General features: G+C 46.4%; 1 protein-coding gene across 2 annotated transcripts in view; it reads left to right on the top strand.

Moving 5' to 3' along the window:
• The window catches only part of GALNT17 (polypeptide N-acetylgalactosaminyltransferase 17), a 215,396-nt gene extending 198,005 nt beyond the window's left edge, over positions 1 to 17,391 (top strand). For both annotated transcript variants that reach the window (XM_072882456.1, XM_072882457.1), the window contains 4 exons: positions 1,708 to 1,845; positions 3,112 to 3,207; positions 13,255 to 13,422; positions 14,091 to 17,391. In XM_072882456.1, coding sequence (XP_072738557.1) covers positions 1,708 to 1,845; positions 3,112 to 3,207; positions 13,255 to 13,422; positions 14,091 to 14,219 — 531 coding nt within the window. In that variant the 3' untranslated portion in view covers positions 14,220 to 17,391. The remainder of the gene's footprint in view (positions 1 to 1,707; positions 1,846 to 3,111; positions 3,208 to 13,254; positions 13,423 to 14,090) is intronic.
• Positions 17,392 to 18,949: the final 1,558 nt, after the last annotated feature.

Below are 18,949 nucleotides of genomic sequence, written 5' to 3'. Positions count from 1 at the left end.
GCCCCGATCCTCGGGCTGATTCCTTTTTAGGGGTGAGGCACCATGCTCCTGCTCAGGAACAGCTTTGGAGAGCGACAAGAAGGGATTAAAATTAATCGGGAAGCCGCAGGTCCTGTATGGCTCGGAAAAGGCAGCATCACACGAGTCGGCACTCGGGGCAGGTCTGGGGAAACAGATCTGGGTTGCCCTAAAAACAATTTGAGGTTTTTTTCTAGGTCTTACCAGTAAAATTGAGATTTAATTTTAGAGAAGCCTTGTTTGACAGGTGGTATTGTGCAGGGGATTATGGATATACACTGAATTCTTTTGTGATGCCACTATATTCAAAACGAAGCCAAACCCCATGCACTGAATATCTCAGGTGCTGACTGGTTTGAGGTCCTGTTTTGCTCTGCGTCCCATCTCGCCACTCAGATTTCAGCCTGTCCTACCTGTCTACACTGAATCATCTTTATTTTTACCTATGAGCTACCAGTCGCGCATTAAAATGGTGTCTTCTCTGAAGCAGAGTGAATAATTCATTAGAAGATCATTACAAGCGTTGTAATGGAAAATTGCTTTCCCATCTGTATTTAATGATCACTGGAAAAGACAAGAGCAGGAGCTAAAATAGAGTAGAAACCCAGACACCTGTAGGAAGGAGTAAAAGGGGCTGCAGTGTACCTTTGGTTTCCTTCACCTGGCTGCTGCATTAGTTCCCCAAATTCTATAATGGAATAAAAGGTTAAAGGGAGGCAGCTCTCTTCAGCCCCTGCCCTGGCTCTTGTAAGATTATTCCTCCAGGGACAGATATCGTAGCTTTGTCTGCTTTTAAATCGGCTCGAGCAGCGGGGTTCCTCTATGTCTCCAGTGAGAGTATTTCAGCCCATAATTGTCCAAATTGTCAAGAGATTTTTCTGAGGTTCAGCCTGAACTTCTCTTCTCCTGTAATTTTTATCCTTTATTCTTAGCTATCTGCCTCTTTTATATATGAATCTTAAACCTTTCTTTTTTTCCGTCTTTTCTTTCCCCCGTTATTTTATACTTTTAACTGTGCTGTCCTCTGCGTTGCCTCTTAGGAGGGTCACACACCCTTGGTGAGTAAGGGGCAGAGTTTTGGTGCTCAGGGCACAGTCAGGCGTTTGCGTTTCCAGGAGTCAGCGCGTGACTATCTTTTAAATCCTGATGTACATTTGCTGTTAAGCTCTTCTGGAAGTCCTGTACATCAGCACCTAAACAGGAGGTGAGATCTTTTAAAAATACTTAGTTGTTGTACCCGTTGACAAATTCAGTCTTTTTCAGATGCATCCAAAGCCCAGGGGAATCGGTTGGAAGATTCACCTCTGTTACCCTGCACTTCTCATATTTCCTTCAAAACCTTTTCTTCTCCATTTAGGTTCTCTTTTCTAAATTACTTGCCAGGACCAAAATGTGTCCAGCATCAGTCTGGTGGCCATTGCAAGGATGCCTTCAAAACCTCTGAGAGAAGTACACATCTCCTCCTCGCTGTGACTGTGAAACCCAAGTCTTCCTTCTGAGTTCTGTGACGATGATTTCAGCTTGGACACACATGCTAAAATTCCCTGGCATGGCCTGTGCGTGGAATTACTCAGCTGTTGGCAGTTTCCAGGCGGCTTGGAAGTGATACCAAACATCAGTGAAATATGCTCTTTTTACATTTTTTTTAAGAGTATCTGTTCAGTGACGTGCTGTGTCTTTATTTTTCAGAATCCAGGTATTGACATTGGGGATGTTTCTGAGAGAAAAGCGTTAAGGAAGAGCTTGAAGTGTAGAAATTTCCAGTGGTACCTGGACCACGTTTATCCGGAAATGAGAAGATACAACAACACCGTCGCTTATGGCGAGGTAATTAAGGCTGAGCAGTCCCTTAGATCAGACTGGTAATATTTACAGCTGGTGAGTCTCTGATGAGAAATAGCCTCAAAGGAGAGGAATGTGAATCACAACCTACTATTTGTGTATAATTATATAAATTTGTATAAATCTGTTCACAGTTTCTTCTAAAAACCTATTTTGGGATTTATTTCTGATCTTGGAGACCATATACGGTAAAATATTTTAATACCTCATTTACTGAGTTGACAGAAAATTATCTATATTACCCATTGACTCCATGGATTAAGCAGCTGTATGTATATTTTTAATACATAGTCATTTTATAAAATCCTTTGACTTAAACTCAGCCTAATTCCTTACAAGGTCTCTGTAGGATACAGTGCGTTGTCACAACAGCTTAAGGACGAGATAAAGTAAGGAGACTTAATTCAATCTCTGCTGGCTTTGAGACCGTACTGGGAATATAAAAAGAGACATGTATGGGAACTAATAATACTCTGTTGCAATAGGTCTCATGGAATAGTGGCAGTTTGAGAAGCCTTCTTGAAGCACAGCCTGAGCACCCCAGATGGGCATTAATTTTGAGAAAGATTTATTATCAATCAGAGTTACTTAATGCCTTCAAGCTAAAAGCCCCCAAAAAGTATTTTCAAAGGCATTATTGCCGTTGCCCTACATGGGGAGCCTGGAGAGAGGACGTCTCTGCGTTACCAGACCTGGTGGCTGGGGTTCAGTGGCCATGCGGCTTTGTAGCACGAACCCAGCACTTCAGTGCTCCCTGCGAAGTGGGTCCTTCAGTACTTGACGGCTGGTTTGCCATCTCTGCATCTCCTCCTGCATCCCCATGATGATTTGAAGGAGCTCCTTGCGCTAGCTGGACTTTTTTCCCTGCCTTGTTGAGCACTTTGAGATTTCGATGAAATACAAGCAATTCTGCATTGATTTCAGGCTCCTGGCAACATGCTGACGGCAGTCTAAAAATATGTTTGTTACCACCACACATGACCAAATACAAAGGAAACTGTGTTCAAGGAAGTTGTCTCCTTTGAATGATGATTATTATATAAAAGCAGTCATCATTAGGCCCTGTATTTAAAGAAAACATATGGCGCACTAAACCTTTCTCTGCCTGATTATGCCCAGTGATATAGCACCGTATATCCTTGCTATAGCAAGAGGGGCTTCTAAAGCAATCCCAACATTGCTGCATGTCAGTTTATTGCTTCTCTCCGAAGAGACGGGGCCATATAACTCTGCACTTTTTATTTCTTACAGCTTCGAAACAACAAGGCGAAAGACGTCTGCCTTGACCAGGGCCCGCAGGAGAACCACACAGCAATATTGTACCCGTGCCACGGCTGGGGACCGCAGGTGAGGAGTTACTCTGCTGGAACTGTCCGGCAGAGGCTGGATGGACAGAGGACAGCGTGTGGATGTGCAACGTGTCTGTTGGCTTCTCTCTCAAATTTATAAGGCCCAGCTTCTTGTTAAAAATACCTCAGATACAAAGGTGCGCTTTCCCAGCTACCCTTAGAGTAACTGTTTTCTGGATTACCTTAATCATGCCAGAGCTGCAAGTAAAAGCATAATTTGAAAAAACCTTCCAGACGAGGGTAAATAATGCTGAAAGCAAATAGCCCATGAGCAGAGCAGAGCGTACACAAGCAGAGCATTTGAAGATGTTTCCTTTCTCTTTCACCCTGCAGAGTAAAAACGTACCAACTGGGTAAAGAAAACATACAGTGCTTTTTAACTGTACGTTAAATAGCACATCCTATGTTAAATAGGATGATAATTAGCTGTTTCAGCTTGGCTGGGATTTACCGTAGCTAGTTTTCTAGCACTCGTTTTGCCTCTCCAAAAGTTTTGGAGCAAACCAAAAGCTTCTTACCCTAATTTTAAGCTTATTGTAGATTAAAAATCATCATTCCAAGATTCACTTTAGATCTCCTATCTTTTAGAGGATTGGTGGATATGTCAAATACTGAAAGTTAGTGGTGATGAACTAATTCAGCCTCTTCTGTGGTTTTATCTCACCATGTTTTAAGAAGAAAGCAGCACGGGAATGCTGCTGGTTCAATTGCCACAGAGCTGGAACAAAACGGGGTACACCACCAGCTCTGTCGCTGCTGGCATCTGTTAAACCAATGGCAGACTCTAAGCTGGACTTTCAGGATCTGCAACTCCGGGGACAATTTACCCAGTTCCCCACTAACTTTTCCTGTCTGTTTTTCTCTTATCTCTGCCCATATCCCCACTTCAGTATTTTGCCTAAATCCTGTGATTGCCTTTGTGTTTTTCTTTCTGTACACCTGGTGGTCATCATCTCATCACGCAAATCCCTTAGCACAATGTCCTTCTCCCCTACAATCTTTGAGGAGAAAATAGAACAAGTTTCCCTTTAGGTCTGGAAGCAGAATGGCCATCTTGTGACACACGGGGTTTCCAAGAGTTACGATGTGACTTTTACGTTTTCTTTCATTACCAAAACCATGCCTGACCGCCCTAAAGCCGCAGAGTAGCAGCACTTGTTCTTCTGGCATTTTAGCTCTATCCCTGGGTGCTTATCATCAGGATTTGATGTATGTATCTGACTTCAACCTCCTGCTTTTGTTTACATTTCCCAGGTAGATGCTGTGGCTATCTGTATTGGAAATTTAGCCAAGGCAGGGAGGTTGCAGATGATGGGCTCTCCCGTCACTGTGCTTGCACGGCGGGTAGTGGCGATGGGTGGAAACAGGGATAAACTCCTCTGTGACAAAGCTGTTTCTTCTGTTGCTTTTCTTTTCTCTTTGTTAAAAAGTCCATGCTCATTGCCAGACTCAGAAATATTTCCCTGCTACCTTCTCTGGATCAGCCACATTTGTACTGAAGGGGTTTTATCTACTAATCTGCTTAGAAATTGAGGCAAAACTGTACCTAAAAGCTGCCTGAACACCAAGTTTCTAGGCTGAAGCCATTAGCCACATTCTCTCAAAAGAAGTCAAGATGTGCCGCAGGAGGAGACCCGTGGCACCTTGCACGGTGGGGTAGGTCCGGCCTGTTGTGCTCCATTGCAAAGAGGACAAGTCTTACCCTGGAAGTTTAACATTGATTTGGGTGAGGTTAGGTGAGACAATCCCATTCCAGCTGTGTCTGGATGCCAAGTTAGGTACGTTTAAGGTGTAGACAGAGATTTCTTTTTATTTGCAGGACAACAATCTGTCTTTGCGTGTTTTAGGGAAGACCTGCCCTCTCATTGCATGTGTTCTGGTCGCTGTGCTGTACGGGCTGTGTTCTTCCCTTACCCAGTAAGGCAACCCTGGCTTTGTCATTCCACCATTTTCTGTCTTGGCATCGTGATGTTTATTACTCTGGCATTGGCCATGCCTTCCAACAGCTAATTTTAACATCACGGCCCCAAACCAGAGCTGTCAGTGCTGGCATATGACGCGGGGTTTAGGCTGAGAACTGGATGGGCAGGACCACGTCTAAAGCGTTGTGAGCACCTAAGTCCTGTGGAAATTACTGCGCAACAGCAAACTGCTGTGCTGCAGCAGCGCAGGAGGTGACACAGCAACGAGTGAAGACTCAGAGCCAGGCCACCTGATACATTCCAGTGTTTGACAGATTTACTGTGCCATCAAAGGCAAGTTACTGTAGCAAACCTTCGTCTCAACCCAGAAGCACATAAATTACATAGAAGTGCTCAACACCAGTAGTTGAATTCCTGCTCCTAAGAGCTCTGTAAGCCTGCCCTGCACCTCTGCTCCAGGGTCACTGGGATCTCCCTGCAGGTACAGAGAGGAGAAACTTCTGGTTCCTTCATAATGTTACAGGAGAAAGCTTAGCACTGCAGTTGCATTCATTAAGGCCAAAACTGTGAAATATAACATAATAAAGACCATCCCATTAAGTGCCTGCAGGTATTTGCATAATAAAACCCTGCCTGTGCAAATTTCTCCCATGAATCAGAAAGGAGAGCAGGGAGAGGAGGAGAAGCGCCCCACCAGACAGTAAGGTTTCCCAGCATATTTGGGGTAATTTATTTATTGAGCAGATTTCCAATTTAAGCATCAGAGCTTTCCAGTTGAAGCAGAGGCTGGTGTGACTGGTTTGCTGGCTCCAGCTGCGTTCTAGCCCATGATGGGTTGTAGCATATCTTGGATTTGGGTGTCTCTTTTTGAATACCCAAATATTGAATACCTGTGTGAATACCAGAGATAAGTAAACTCGATCTTGAAAACGGAACTTTCTTTAATCCATTGGACATTACAGATAATGTCAGTCTAGCTCCTTCACAGTGCTGGTGCAGCCCATAGGTGGGAGGAGGTCTTTATGAGGGAGGGAGGTGCCCCAACTGCTGCTTTTCAGGTGGGAAACACATATTAGAGTTCACAGCAAAATCTTGTAGCCATTCCCTAGGGTCTGGGAACATGCGATCCCATTCCTGGTAGCTTTCCCGAGAAAAGATCTGATTTTTTTGTCACATCTTAATGATTAGCTCATCAAATCTGGCTGAAAACCTGAAGCATTAATCAGGGCTTAGCAAGATGGGGTGTCAGTTCTGTGTTCTATCACAGGCCTCAAATATGGCTTAAACACGTCGCTCTTAATTCTCCACTTGCAAAATGAGCCTCATTGGCATGAGGGTGAGTTGAAGATTGAGATGGAGCGAGTGGGGACGTAGAGCTGCAGGACACTGCCGCTGTGGCAGCCTTAGTGAGTATCTGAGGGTCCAGCAAGCTCAAGGAGGTATGTTTCCAGCTAAAAAAAAGTATAGTTCAAGTGATGGGAATGTGTAAAGATCCCGTTCTCACAATATGGTCAGCCTGGGCTTTCCAGGCTCACCAGGACTAAGTAATCCCAAAGCTCATCTGAGCCTGAACTGCAAAATTCAGGAGCCACCTGTGCCTAGGAACTGGCCATGGGAGTCCTTCGGGGTAGAGACAAATCTCACTTTGGTTTATCCTTGCCTTTAAGCAAAGATCAGTCAACTGTGGCTGATCAAGTCACTGCTAAATATAACCTAGCTGTTGCTTAAATGCACACAATTTTTTTCTTAAATGGCACAAACTGGACTTTCTGGATGGAAACTTAAACCTCTAAGTGCATTATAGTATGAGAAACTGAATTAGCCTGACATTGTCTGCTAACCCTGGGCTTTAAGATGAATGGCTAAAAGCAGGTTATTTATTTTTTCCTCAGCTGTTTTTGTGATTAGACTTAACGATGTTTTCTTTTCCTACCTGATGTTCTGAAGTCAAATGTTGCAGCGCTGCTGGCTCCCTTCAGCTCGCCTGTCGCACAAGCTCAGCACAGATTTTTCTTCTTGGTCTTCCACCTCCACGTTGTCCCTTCCCCCTCCAGCTGAGAGTCAGTTCTTGGCAGTTCTTTTGTTTCGTGATACATGCAATTAGTTTAACCCCTTGAAAATGCATTTTAAAAGTAGCTATCAGTGAGTGCAGAAGCTTTGAAATTAGCCTTTTGCAGAAGCATGGGCGCTGCACAAAAGAAATTGGACTTTCGCTACTACTGTTTAATTAATGGGCTGCATGTTGTAATTTATTGCTGGGAATATAATTTGAAGTAATGTAAACACTTTGTTTAAATAGTTCACTTGGTTTATATATATATATATAAAAACCACAAGGAGTTGCAATTCCTTTTGAGTTGTTCAGCACACACAGTGGTGCCTGTGCTCAATGTTCATGTAGCGTCCTAAAATCTCCACTTCTCTCCATGATATGTGGCCCATCACATACGCGTTTAAATGTATTTCACAATTAAGGAGCAGGTTCCTTGGCTGCAGCAAGCGAAGGTAAGGTGTGGGCTCCCTGCTGGCATTTTAATGACGCGAGGACAGCAGTGTCACAGGTCCTGTTCCCTGCCACGCCGGGTAATGTTGGGATTTTGTTGGAAGTCCTCACTCTTTCCAAGTCCATCCCCACACCATGCTACTGTCCGCTGTGGCTGCTGCGTATCTGTAGATGAGCAGCCCAACGCAGAGAGAGGGGGAAATGACCTACTCTCCAGGGACTGATTTGTCCCGTTCAAAGCCGGGCAGCTTGAGTTGTATCTTGAGTTTCTGCTCTCGCTGTTGATGACTGCTAATTGGTTTAAGCTAAGCGTGTAGCATTCAGATGGATGCCGTTAGGTGTGATGGACCCCATACCTAGCACTGAATTTGGATGAGAACTTGGCTTTTGCTTGCAGCACCTCTGTTGTAGCATCTATCAGTGGGGGAAATTTTTGTTTTATTCTCTTGTTTTCCCTTTAGCTTTCCATTCTCCCTGCTTTCATTCACTTCCAGGTCAAATCATTATCAGATTTCATGATGAAGTATCCTTTTATCCTGTAATTATATTGAGCCTGCTCTTGGATTTTTTTTCTTCCTGATGGCTTCATCTTTTAAGTGATACATCATGAAAACACCTTGCCGTAATGATGTATTACACTAATAATATAGTAATACCTCACTGGAGTGACAGAACTATGGTGATATATTAATGTGATAGAAAGCACTATAATACTATAAAACTTAAGATAATGTTCACCCAGCAGAGCATTTCATTTAATTATAGGATAAAATATGTTTTGCCCATTTAAGCATCAGAACTTGGGGACAAAACCATCAATACTGAGATCATCTGGGACACTGCAGTATCAAGGGTGACAAAATAGCACATCAGATTAAATTGGGTTAAAAAGAAAATACTGTATGCTTTACTTATGGTTGCTAATTGATGATCTGCTCAGTACAGAAAGGAAGCTAAGCAACACTAAATTATTTTCCAATAGAGTCAATGAAGGCCATCAAGGCTTTTATTTCCCAGGTGCTAAGATGTCTAATTAACTTTCTCCCATCCCCAAGACGCAGCCAGCCAGAAACAATAATCAAAGAAGATGTATTGGTGGTGCAAGTTTGCTGACGGGAGACCAACCCGAGAGACGCAGCAGGCGCGTGTGCGGCCGCACGCCCCTCCGCTCTCCTGGCATCAGCGGGGCTGCGGGTCCCCCCAGGGCAAAGCAGCCCCCAGAGCAGTACCTGAAGGTGGGGGACTTTGCAAGATGCAGTTTTAGCCAGGATGCAGTTTTACCTGGAAAGGTGTTTGTACGAGGCTGTGGGTATGAATGCGTGTTTCTCCCTGGGGATGTGGCTTTGGGCCACTTACACTGATTACGGGGTTTAAGACCTCATCAATATTAACCACTTTTAAACGGGTAACTTGTTAATATTTTCAAACTGTTTTTCTCTGGTCCTTCCTCTTGGTCTTTCCATTTGTTTCTTGACCTGTGCCAGGCTGGATAATTCCTTCAGGCATTTCCTCAGGCTGGTACCCCCATGTTTGTCTTTTTCCTGCTGGACTGGCCGCATCCCTTACCGTTCGTTCAGCTCTTGCCTGGCTTGGTCTGCTTTCTGGAGGCTGACAAACCTGCTTAACAGGCAACGAGACGTAGAACCCATCACTTTAAAGGAAAACATGTATTTTGAGGGCAAGTAGAGCAGAATTTAAACTCAGATGACCAGTGATTTGCCTTTCCACAAAGCCAGGAAAACATGGTTTTGTTATATTAAATACCACTGGATGTGGTATTTAATAGTTATACGACATGGTTATACCACTGGTTATACGTATAACCACTGGTTATACGACATGGGCTGTCAGTAACTTCCTGTGACTGGACACTTTGGCAAAACCTCCTTCTTCATCAATGAAATAATTTCCCTTGAAAAAAGGCAAACTTTTATTATCTTTAAGCACCATGATGACTGTGGGAGGAAATAATTGGTGACTGCAAAGCAGCCATGGGATCCCTGAGGGAGCAGCCTTGTTCAGACACTTGCTGATGTAGGCAACATTTTTGGGGTGGTTGGCAATGAAAGAATCAAGAACAGGAGGGACAATCCTTAGGAAACATTTGAGAGGAGAACACCGATGTGGTCCAACAGGAGAACAAATGGTACAAGAGCCTTCCCAGATCCTGTGGGAAGAGCTCACCCGGCTGTGCTGTGAGGATGAGGAGGAGCGGGGAAGAGCACAGACTGTTCAGGCGGTGCCGGGTACACTCCTGGGCAAGACGGCAGGATTTACACAATTACGTTGCTGAGACTCCCAAACACGGTGCCCAAAGAAGGAGCATGTTGAAATCCTGCTCTAGGCAGGCCCTTCTTGTGCTCCCCTGAGCCAAGGAGTGGTGTTACCCTGGGGGTATTTTGCGCTGATGCTGAATATCCCTATGAGCACTTGCAGTATTGGTCAGGCAGAAACCTCTCACTATTACATCGTGTTCATTCAACTTTCACATGTAGCCAAAGGATAAGTTCTCATCAACCGCCTTTCCCAGAGGTCATCATCTGGGGCTGTGCTGGCCGTGTTGAAGCAGGCAACTTTGCTTGAAATACTGAGTTGTTGAGTTGGTGAATTGCTGAAACCACTCAGAAGGTTTTAATAACCACAGCAGGTGTAATTTACTGATATTATAAAGTATTTGTATGGCATCTTCAGTTTCTAAGGTAGGCTCAGGTCTTACATGGGCGCACTGTCTGGAGTTACTCTTTAAAATGTTGGTCAATGCAGTATGTGGTGATGAGACAGAGGCGCTTCCTACCTCTTCTCTTACCAGGCAAATCCAGATAGAAGGTGCCACCCATCCAGGCAGCGGGTACGCTCCCACCGCTGCTTGTGGGGCCATCTCAAGCGTCAGCCTCTGCTCTGTATTTTCTCCCCTTTTATCGCTCAAGAAAGACCCATCGGCAGCAGGATCGGTGCTTCACTGCAGGACTCCCATTTACCCGAGTGCTTCACCCCCCACTGTCACCCTGTCCTTGAGGCCCCTGGCTGCTGTGGCAGGCTTGCTCTGGAGAGGAGCAAAATAACAAAAGAGGAACTAAGGCATCAAAGGCAAAATATCCCAAAAGACAAAAATTCCATAAATGTCTTAGCAGCACAGTGGAGCTTGCACTTGCGAGTTAGATGGGGTTTTTGGGGAATAACCACTCTCAGGTTTGATGGTTGGACAGGCTTGAAGGCTGGAACGGCTGCTGCTGAGCCTCCGCTGCCCTCAGCAGAGTAGGTCAAGTGTTAGGCAGTGTGCTAGATCCAGGTGCGTGTTCGGGGCTTTATTTATCTGGCTGTTATACATAGTAGATGACACATCTAATAGATTGCACTTAATGCATTTTTCCTAATACCCGTGTTTGTTTTTCAGCTCGTTTTGTCTCCCTCCAGCCCCCGCCCCGCTCTCTTCCTCAGGAAAGATTTGATTTTTGCTCTACTTATTTTTCCCACCACATTAGGCGATAACATGTAAGAGCAGAAATCATGTTGCCTTGTGGGCATTAGGCCAACTGTCTGAAGACAAGCTGCCAAACATCATAATTAGTGTGCTAGACGCTTTCTTTTTTTATGTACGTGGTAGGAAACATTTCGGAAACAGGAGAAGGAGAGTAACTTGCACTGCCCATTGGGGACCTCTGGACAATTTCTTCCATCTGTCATGGAGAGGGCTTGTCTTTTTTTGTCTTTTCCTTTATATACCTCTTTCTTTTTGCAAGGCAAGTGGCCTCATTCTCTGTATTGGTGCTCAAATACTATTCAGATGAGTTGCGTGGTTAAAAACACGCTGTCAGGCTGAGAGCACCATCGTGCTCGAGGCTTGGCTCATCAAAACATCAAACTGCTAAAAACAAATAATCTGAATCTGAGCCTTCAGCTGGGCTGGAGATGCCCAGGAGGGTCATTCCCAGGTTGCTCCAGCCTCGTGCGCAGGGCAGCTCCCTTGCTGGGAGCCTGGCACAGTGGGAGCTGAGCTCGGTGGTGGATGGGATCCCCGTCCTGCGGTCGGGCACCCCACGCCTGGGGGAGACGGAGAATCGGTGGGAGAAGGAGGTGGTGGTTACAACTTTAAGCTCTGCAGGCTGCCCTCCTTTCCACCCCTGCTGCACCAGTGCCGCAGCTTGGAAGGGAAATTACTGTAAAGCTGAAGAGTCATGTACTGTTCTGCACCGTCTCGCAAAGGGCTTCGGGGGCAGAAGAGCAGATCCTGCACCGGGGGACAGGACAGGGCAGCTTTGCCCCACGCTAGCATCAACTGTATGGTGTGGGCTGCTGCAGCTGAATCCACCTGGGGGTGAATACCTTTGGCAAATCGACCTCGGTGAGATGTAAAGTAGCAGAGGTCTTGCTTTGATGCACAACACCTTGGCTAAAAGTGTAACTCCACAAGCAGCAGGAAGCAAAGCACGTCAGGAACCCCTCCGTCCCAAGGAAGACGGGCAGCACGGGGGCCAGCCGGCGGATTCAGCACACCTATACCTGCAACCAGCATCACTGAGGGAAGGCAAAATCAGCTTCAAGCACCATAACTGTATCTGCAGTTACTAGCTGGAGTCGGACCCTGTTACATTGTTTTAACTTGATTTTCAATGTTTAATTATTCTCACTGAGATAACCCGAACTCCCAGTGTGATTTCCTGTCTCTTTTTAAGCATCTGAGTCACAGATATGCTCAGTTAATTAACGTGCTGAATACTCCTTATTTGTCTGCTAGATAATGGATTGATTCATAATTTAAATAAGCAGCTTGTATATCTTTCCCTTGAACTATAGAAGGCAGGCCACTGTCATTCATCTCTCTTCACTCCTGAATTTAAATATGTTTAGGGAAATATTTTGGTGGGATTCCTTAAACACTGCAAATGGAGGTGCCCTTTGTGTGCAGCCCGCAGCAGCAGCGGGGCTGTCTTGGTGCCAGCTGTGCGCTGCCCGATGCTCCCAGCCTGCATCTCCCCGCAGCCGAGACGGGTCCCTGGGAGCACTGGGCGGTCGGATGCGGGGGGTGTTGCAGCGGTTAGGTGCAAGCCTGAGCCTTTGCTTCAGTGCTGAAGCGTGGGGGAGATTTGGGCTTGCATCCCCGGGGAACGGGGCCAATTATATATTGGCCCCCTTTGGCTGATGTTGCTGCCCGGCTGCTGTTGGAGTTGTTGCAGGGCTGTGCCAGACACACCAGCGGCATTGTTCGCAGGCCAAAGCAAGGCTGGCTCACCAAGCATGCGAGAAGCCACAGGCTGGGCCAGCATGACCGGCCAAGCCAGCTGGCTCTGGCTGAAAACCAGGGGAAATCATCCATCGCCCCAACCTACAGAGTGTTCAGGCCCAGAGGAGGCCGGAGGAGTCTGCCCCGTGATGAGTTTAAGGCTCAGACTTATTCTTATCCCTTCCCTGTGCCCCAGCTCCTCACCTGCATCTGCAAAAAAACAAGAAAAAAAGGCTGGAGAAAGTCGGGGTTTTTCCTCTTGTCAGTTCTACTTTCTCTGTGCACCATCCTCACAGTTTTTTTCCTGGGGCTCTGCAAACTTGTCCTTTCCTCTGTCGCTTTTTAATGATGCTCCAAAGATACTGATGGTCTTTTTCCTCTCCTTCCCTGCCCCCCCAGCTTGCACGCTACACCAAGGAGGGATTCCTTCATCTCGGCGCCCTCGGGACCACGACTCTTCTACCCGATACCCGCTGCCTGGTGGATAACGTGAAAAGCCGCTTCCCTCAGCTCCTCGATTGCGAAAAGGTCAAGAGCAGCCTCCATAAGCGCTGGAATTTCATACAGGTTTGTTATGGGTCTGCCATCGATGCTGCTCCTCTGCTTCCCAAAACGTGGGGTGTGGCACATCGTCTTTGGCGTGAGACAGTGTGAGACAAGGACGAAATGGTCCCATGCAACAGCAGGTGCCAGGCCCTAGGGCAGAGGGAGAAGGTTAGGAGGGATCAGGGGCAGGGACAGTGTTTTAGGACAATTTCCAGTAGAAGTCTCCCTTTTTGATACCCTCAGGTGTACGTAACCTGCCCTGCCGATGACTTCCAGATTTCTTTGTTTCTTACAGATAATCTGTGGTGAAATACGTGAAAACACGGTACTTTTGTCCCAAAGCAGAGTGTAAATAATATACATTCTACAGAAGCGTCACATCTTCCTGACGCAGGTGTGCAGCCATGCTATTTAAAGGTTACAGATATCCTTTGGTGGCTGGTGTGTTAGGGATCTGTGTTGTCAGTGATAAAGGTTGCTCATTCAATTCACATTGATTATTTTAGAGATTATCTTAGGAATTATTTTATTGTTTGAATTGCATTACCGCCCAGCTAAGTGCTGTGCACTTTCCAGCAATGCACAAGGACACAGCTGTGCTCCTGGGCAATGCACCGTCCTGGCTTGCTTCACAGGCAACCCCATGCCTTTAATTTTTTTAATATTTTCCCCGTATCCCTTAATTTTAGAACGGTGCCATCCTGAACAAGGGAACAGGACGATGCTTGGAAGTGGAGAACAGGGGAATGGCCGGCATCGATCTGATTCTTCGCAGCTGCACAGGACAAAGGTGGACAATTAAAAATTTCATCAAGTAAAGGGTGGAAGAGTCAGAGGAGTTTGACTCAAAACACGGCTGACTTGGACTGATCCGACTGGACTCCTTTGGAAAGGATGAAATATCAAAACAGAGCTTTATTCGTGTTATTAGGAGAGGACATGGGGGAAATGGGCATTTGTGTCTTTTTATTTTTATTGTATATTAGTCTCCCACAGCTGATTCCAACTGTGTGAAATTGGGTCAGAACTGTTATTTTCTTCTGGCAAGCACTCTAAAAGGTACCACTTATTTCTGCTGGAATGACTGTAATAAGCTCATGCAGTCTTGTGAGCATTTTACTGACAGGGAATTGTTGCTTTCCCAGATGACTCCAAGCTCTCCCAAAGGGCGAGGTAGGTTTGCACCACGATCGGAGTCAAGAGACCGAGGATACACCTGCCTCGCGAGCATGAAAACTTACGTGCTAGTCAGAGGAAAAGGTTGCCAAGCCCCAAATGAGCTGAGTTTGAAAGATGTGGTGTTTTGCTAGGTACTCTCTCTCTCTTTTCCCCTTCTTGCCCCAGCATCCAGCAGCCCCTTTCTTGAGTCTGGGAGAGGCAAAGCTCTCAGAGACACCCCGGTAGCTCCCATGGATCACAGATGTGATTAAACAAAATCCTGTTGAATCAAACACCGATCTCCCGTTGCCCCCTCTCCATTGCCTACGCGCTGCTGCACAAGCCAGCCCCAGGCAGCACCAGTCCCTCCCATGGAGACCCCAAATGGGTTCCCCTTGGAAAAGACCTCGGATGTATGCCTGCCTGTTCAGGCAGTTGCCTGCCCTTCTGGGTATCGGTTGGACTCGTGTGGTGAGGAGGGCTTGCGGGATGCTTCCTTCCCTGCAGGAGCCTGGGGAGCTGCAGATCCACCTTGCCCTCCCAGCAGAGCTGCTGGCCTGGCACTGTCCCCTTGGAGACCCACCTTTACCCTTTTTTTGCTCTTTTCTTGTAGAAGTGAGGGTGGATGTGCAGGTGGGTGCAACAGGCTGAGAGCAGGTAACGTGAGAGAAAGTCCCGCTCGGGCTTCCCTCCCGTGGAGGCTATAGGGTTTGTTTTCAAGGCATTCTTGCTCTGAATGAAGACCTTCAATAATGGTCTCCGTAATTTGTAGTGGTGTAGTTCTCTTCCTGAGGCTCAAGCACACCTATCCTGCCTGGTCAGCATCAGACTGTGCTCAAGGTCCACCCCGAACAGCACGTGTTGCGGCAGTCCTTCATGGGCGATGGTGAAGTAAGGAAGGGAGAGGGAGGGCAAGAGACCAATAAATGGCAGTTTGGCTGAAATTCTTGACGTTGAAGTCACTTGAGGCTTGTTAATACAGTGGGGCAATCTCACCTGCTTTTTTTAGCCCACAGTAATCTTGGCTACCAAATCTACCCAGCCGTCATGGGAGATGGTTGGTTTGAGGTCCTGATGTCTGGCTAACTGGCAAAGGGAAATGTGATCTTGCAAAGTTGTTTTACATGGATGCTAGACTAATGGCTGGATACGGGCTTCGCTCGGTGGAGAGGAGAAGCCAGCCCATCTCCTGTCCTCATGGAATAATACTCTTTCTGGTTGCCCTCTGGCTAGGGTGCACTAAAATATATTAATATATGAGATGTACGTGTAAATATGTTTCCCAAAGACGGGATGTGCACAGAGTTGTTTGCTGCAGAGCACTCATGCCTGTCTTCCATTTGCATCAGGATGAAGCTACCTGGATGTTTAATGAGTTTAATTTTCAATGCCATGCAGCAGGTTTATAACTGATGTTTTAGTAATTTATTGAACAGAAGCAGATATATTTCATAGTTCCTTCTACAGCAATGAGCATCACATAGGACTGATTGTTCATTTAGGCTTGACAAGAGTTCCTCATCCATTGGGGTTGTCTCTGATTTTTTTCCCTTGCCTTCCTTAATGAAGCAAAACCTCTTAGTTGTCCTGAATTGCAAAGTAGGGAGTCAATGTAGAATTTTGCTCTCTTATTCGCTGTTGCATCATCTCTCGTGTAATAAATTTTAGCACTTACAAAACCAACACGATCACAATGTCTTTAGGTGCATGATATATTTCCCCTTGCATTTGTTGCTGCCTTCTAAGAAAAGCAATTTACTGATGAAGTGGACTCCAGGAAAGTCTGGGGGATTTGCGACTTCACACCTAATGGTCAAAATGGTAAAATGCCCTTTAATTGAGCAATCAGTCAGTCATCAGCGGAAGCCGCATATTGTTTAGTGTTGGGAAAAGCCTGCATGTTTCAGGGTAAACAGCTAAAAAGCCCTTGGATGTTGCCTGTGCTATAATTCACGGTTCCCAGTTCAGCTCTAGTCCTGCCAGTGCTCAGGGCGCCGACAGATGGGCTTTGTCAGATTTAATCGTGGTGGTATAAGGTGTCACTGCCCCCAGCCTTCCATCTGCTTCAGCTGCTGGAGGTTTCTGTCCCAGTCACCGGCAGCAGAAATGAATGTGTGGCTGCACCTCGCTACCGTAATTCACAGGATGTGCTTCAGCCACCAGGCAGGAGGGACTCGCTCTGTGTCACGCACCGGATTGTCAGCCGAAGTCACTCCAGGGCGGCCACGCGGCTCCGCTCGGGAGGCAGCAGCCCCTGGCAGAAGCGGGGTCCACCTCCGAGCATCTCCAGCTGCCTGGTGGCATTCATGCTGCCTGTTGGAGGTGATGTACGTGCGCTTGGGAGCTTGCCCGCAGGTGACACAAGACGACCTGGCGATGGGGATCCTGTTGGTGACGGGCTTTTTTGATCCTTTTGAAAAATTAAGGTTCAGATACGTGTTTCCTTCATGCTCCCTAAAGACAGCAAATGCCTGAATATCCAGAAGGAAGGGGACCGTGGAAATGAACGCTTTGCTCCAGGACCCTCAGGTGGGGCAGAAACCTTGTTGAGGTGGTTTGCCCATTCTCGCTGGTGTACATAGAGTGCTTTAAAATGACTGAAAAGAAGCAGCATGAGTAAAATAAGGATTAAATTGAGAATTTAATCGGCTGTGTCCATGTAACTGAAGTTCTGTTCTGACATTGGTTTGTGACATGCAGAGATGATTGCTGAGGCGATGACCCGAGGTCCGCACCCTCCTAAACCGTAGAAATCTGTCTTAGAAATCTGGATCTAAATGTTGCATCTTGCGCTTATCTCTAATAATATGTTAATTGCTTTAAAAAGTGATATCGAAGTGGTTCTTATTAAATATATGATTTGAGCCTTGCCTCTTGAGTGATTTTAAAAAGATTCACTGCTGATGAGATACAGAGGCAGTCATTCTTCTCTGTTACTTACTTAATAGAAAAGTGCTGCTGTTTTAATGGAACTTCCATTTTAAAAAGAAATGGAAATGAAGGAGAAATCAAGAGAGATGGCCGATGCAGATTAACCTCCCATTTCATCCGTCCCTGCCGGCTGCCACTCACCAAGATAATGCAGTTACATTCAAGAAGCTGAAAAGAGACGTTACACGGTAAAAAAGCATCGCTTGCAAATGCATTCCTGTACCCAGGCTGGGCGTTTCTAAATGTAACATGAAGCTGGGGGCACTCCTTAGACCCACTTTCTTACGTCCATATTGTCCTAAAAACCAGGTTGGCCAGTGATGTGGTGTCCCTGTAAGGGCAGTGAGGTATGGGTAGGTATATGCCAATGCAAGAGGGAAGTGTGTCTGTGGGTGCACCGTCTAATAAGGGCACCGTTGCAGTTCTCCTGATGGCAGCAGCAGCTCTCCCACCCGAGCTGAGGACAGAGCAGGCTGTTAGCATGAGTCCAGGTAAGTGTAGCCTCCAACCTTGGGCCTGTTAGTGCAGAGCATGGTGAACAGAGCTCCATCATGGAGTGTCCCATTTGCAGCCACAGCTCTCTTGAAGGAGGACACAAGATGGAAACCTGTGCTCTTGTTGTGCGCATTTTACACGCTCGAGACTTTCTAAGGGGAAAGGTCCAGGTTAGAGAACGGCACAATCCGATGTGCTTTACGGCAGAGTGAAGTCAACAGCGAGCTCTCACTCTTTTGAAGCCCATAGCCGGACCTTTGTGCTGCCCAGGGCAGAGAGCCAAACTTTCAGAAAGTTCCCTCTAAGCCTTCAGATGAAGTTAAACTGGTGTCATTTTGAAGTCAAAAGTTTAAGTCATGGACTCCCGATAGAAAAGCCTCTCTGCTTCATGACTGAGCAATTTGGGCACTCATCCACTGCTAATAGATACAGATTTAAGCACTCCGCTATGCAGTGTGAAATTAGGCATTTTGAAATCTCCGCAGCTCGCCTTTGCAGATGAAAAGCCGTCTTGTATTGGGTTGGGGAGTGGGGAAAGCATATATGGCCATTAGGAATCTCAGCTGCATTTCCAGGGACGTTGAGATGAAGTATTAAGGGCCCTTTCCTGTCACTGCCTCACCAAAGTATTCTGTAGATGGTCCTTTAAACGTCAGAACAACTTTGTGCCAGATTCAGGGACATAAACCCTTCGAGCCCCACCAGCCTAGTGCTGGAAAGGTGAGGGGCTGAGCTCTTCTGCATTTTTACTGAAAGGCCAAGGTCTTGCAGGTGGGCTGATCCTGCGTGTTGGCAGGAGGTGGTTCCTGGAATCACTGTTCCTATAAATCAAAAAATTCCCCAAATTACTAACAGCTCTAAATCTTCCTACAGGCAGGAGCCACACAACACGCTGAAGCCACTGAAGTTGCTCAGCTCATTCAGGTTTTCAGCTAAGTCGGTGCTGGTGGGACTGGGATCTCAG

Source organism: Ciconia boyciana, chromosome 17 (genome assembly GCF_034638445.1).
Source record: "Ciconia boyciana chromosome 17, ASM3463844v1, whole genome shotgun sequence".
NCBI classification, from domain to species: Eukaryota; Metazoa; Chordata; class Aves; order Ciconiiformes; family Ciconiidae; genus Ciconia; species Ciconia boyciana.
Note: the sequence above shows the minus strand (reverse complement) of the source record. Positions and strands in the feature narration are given on the sequence as shown.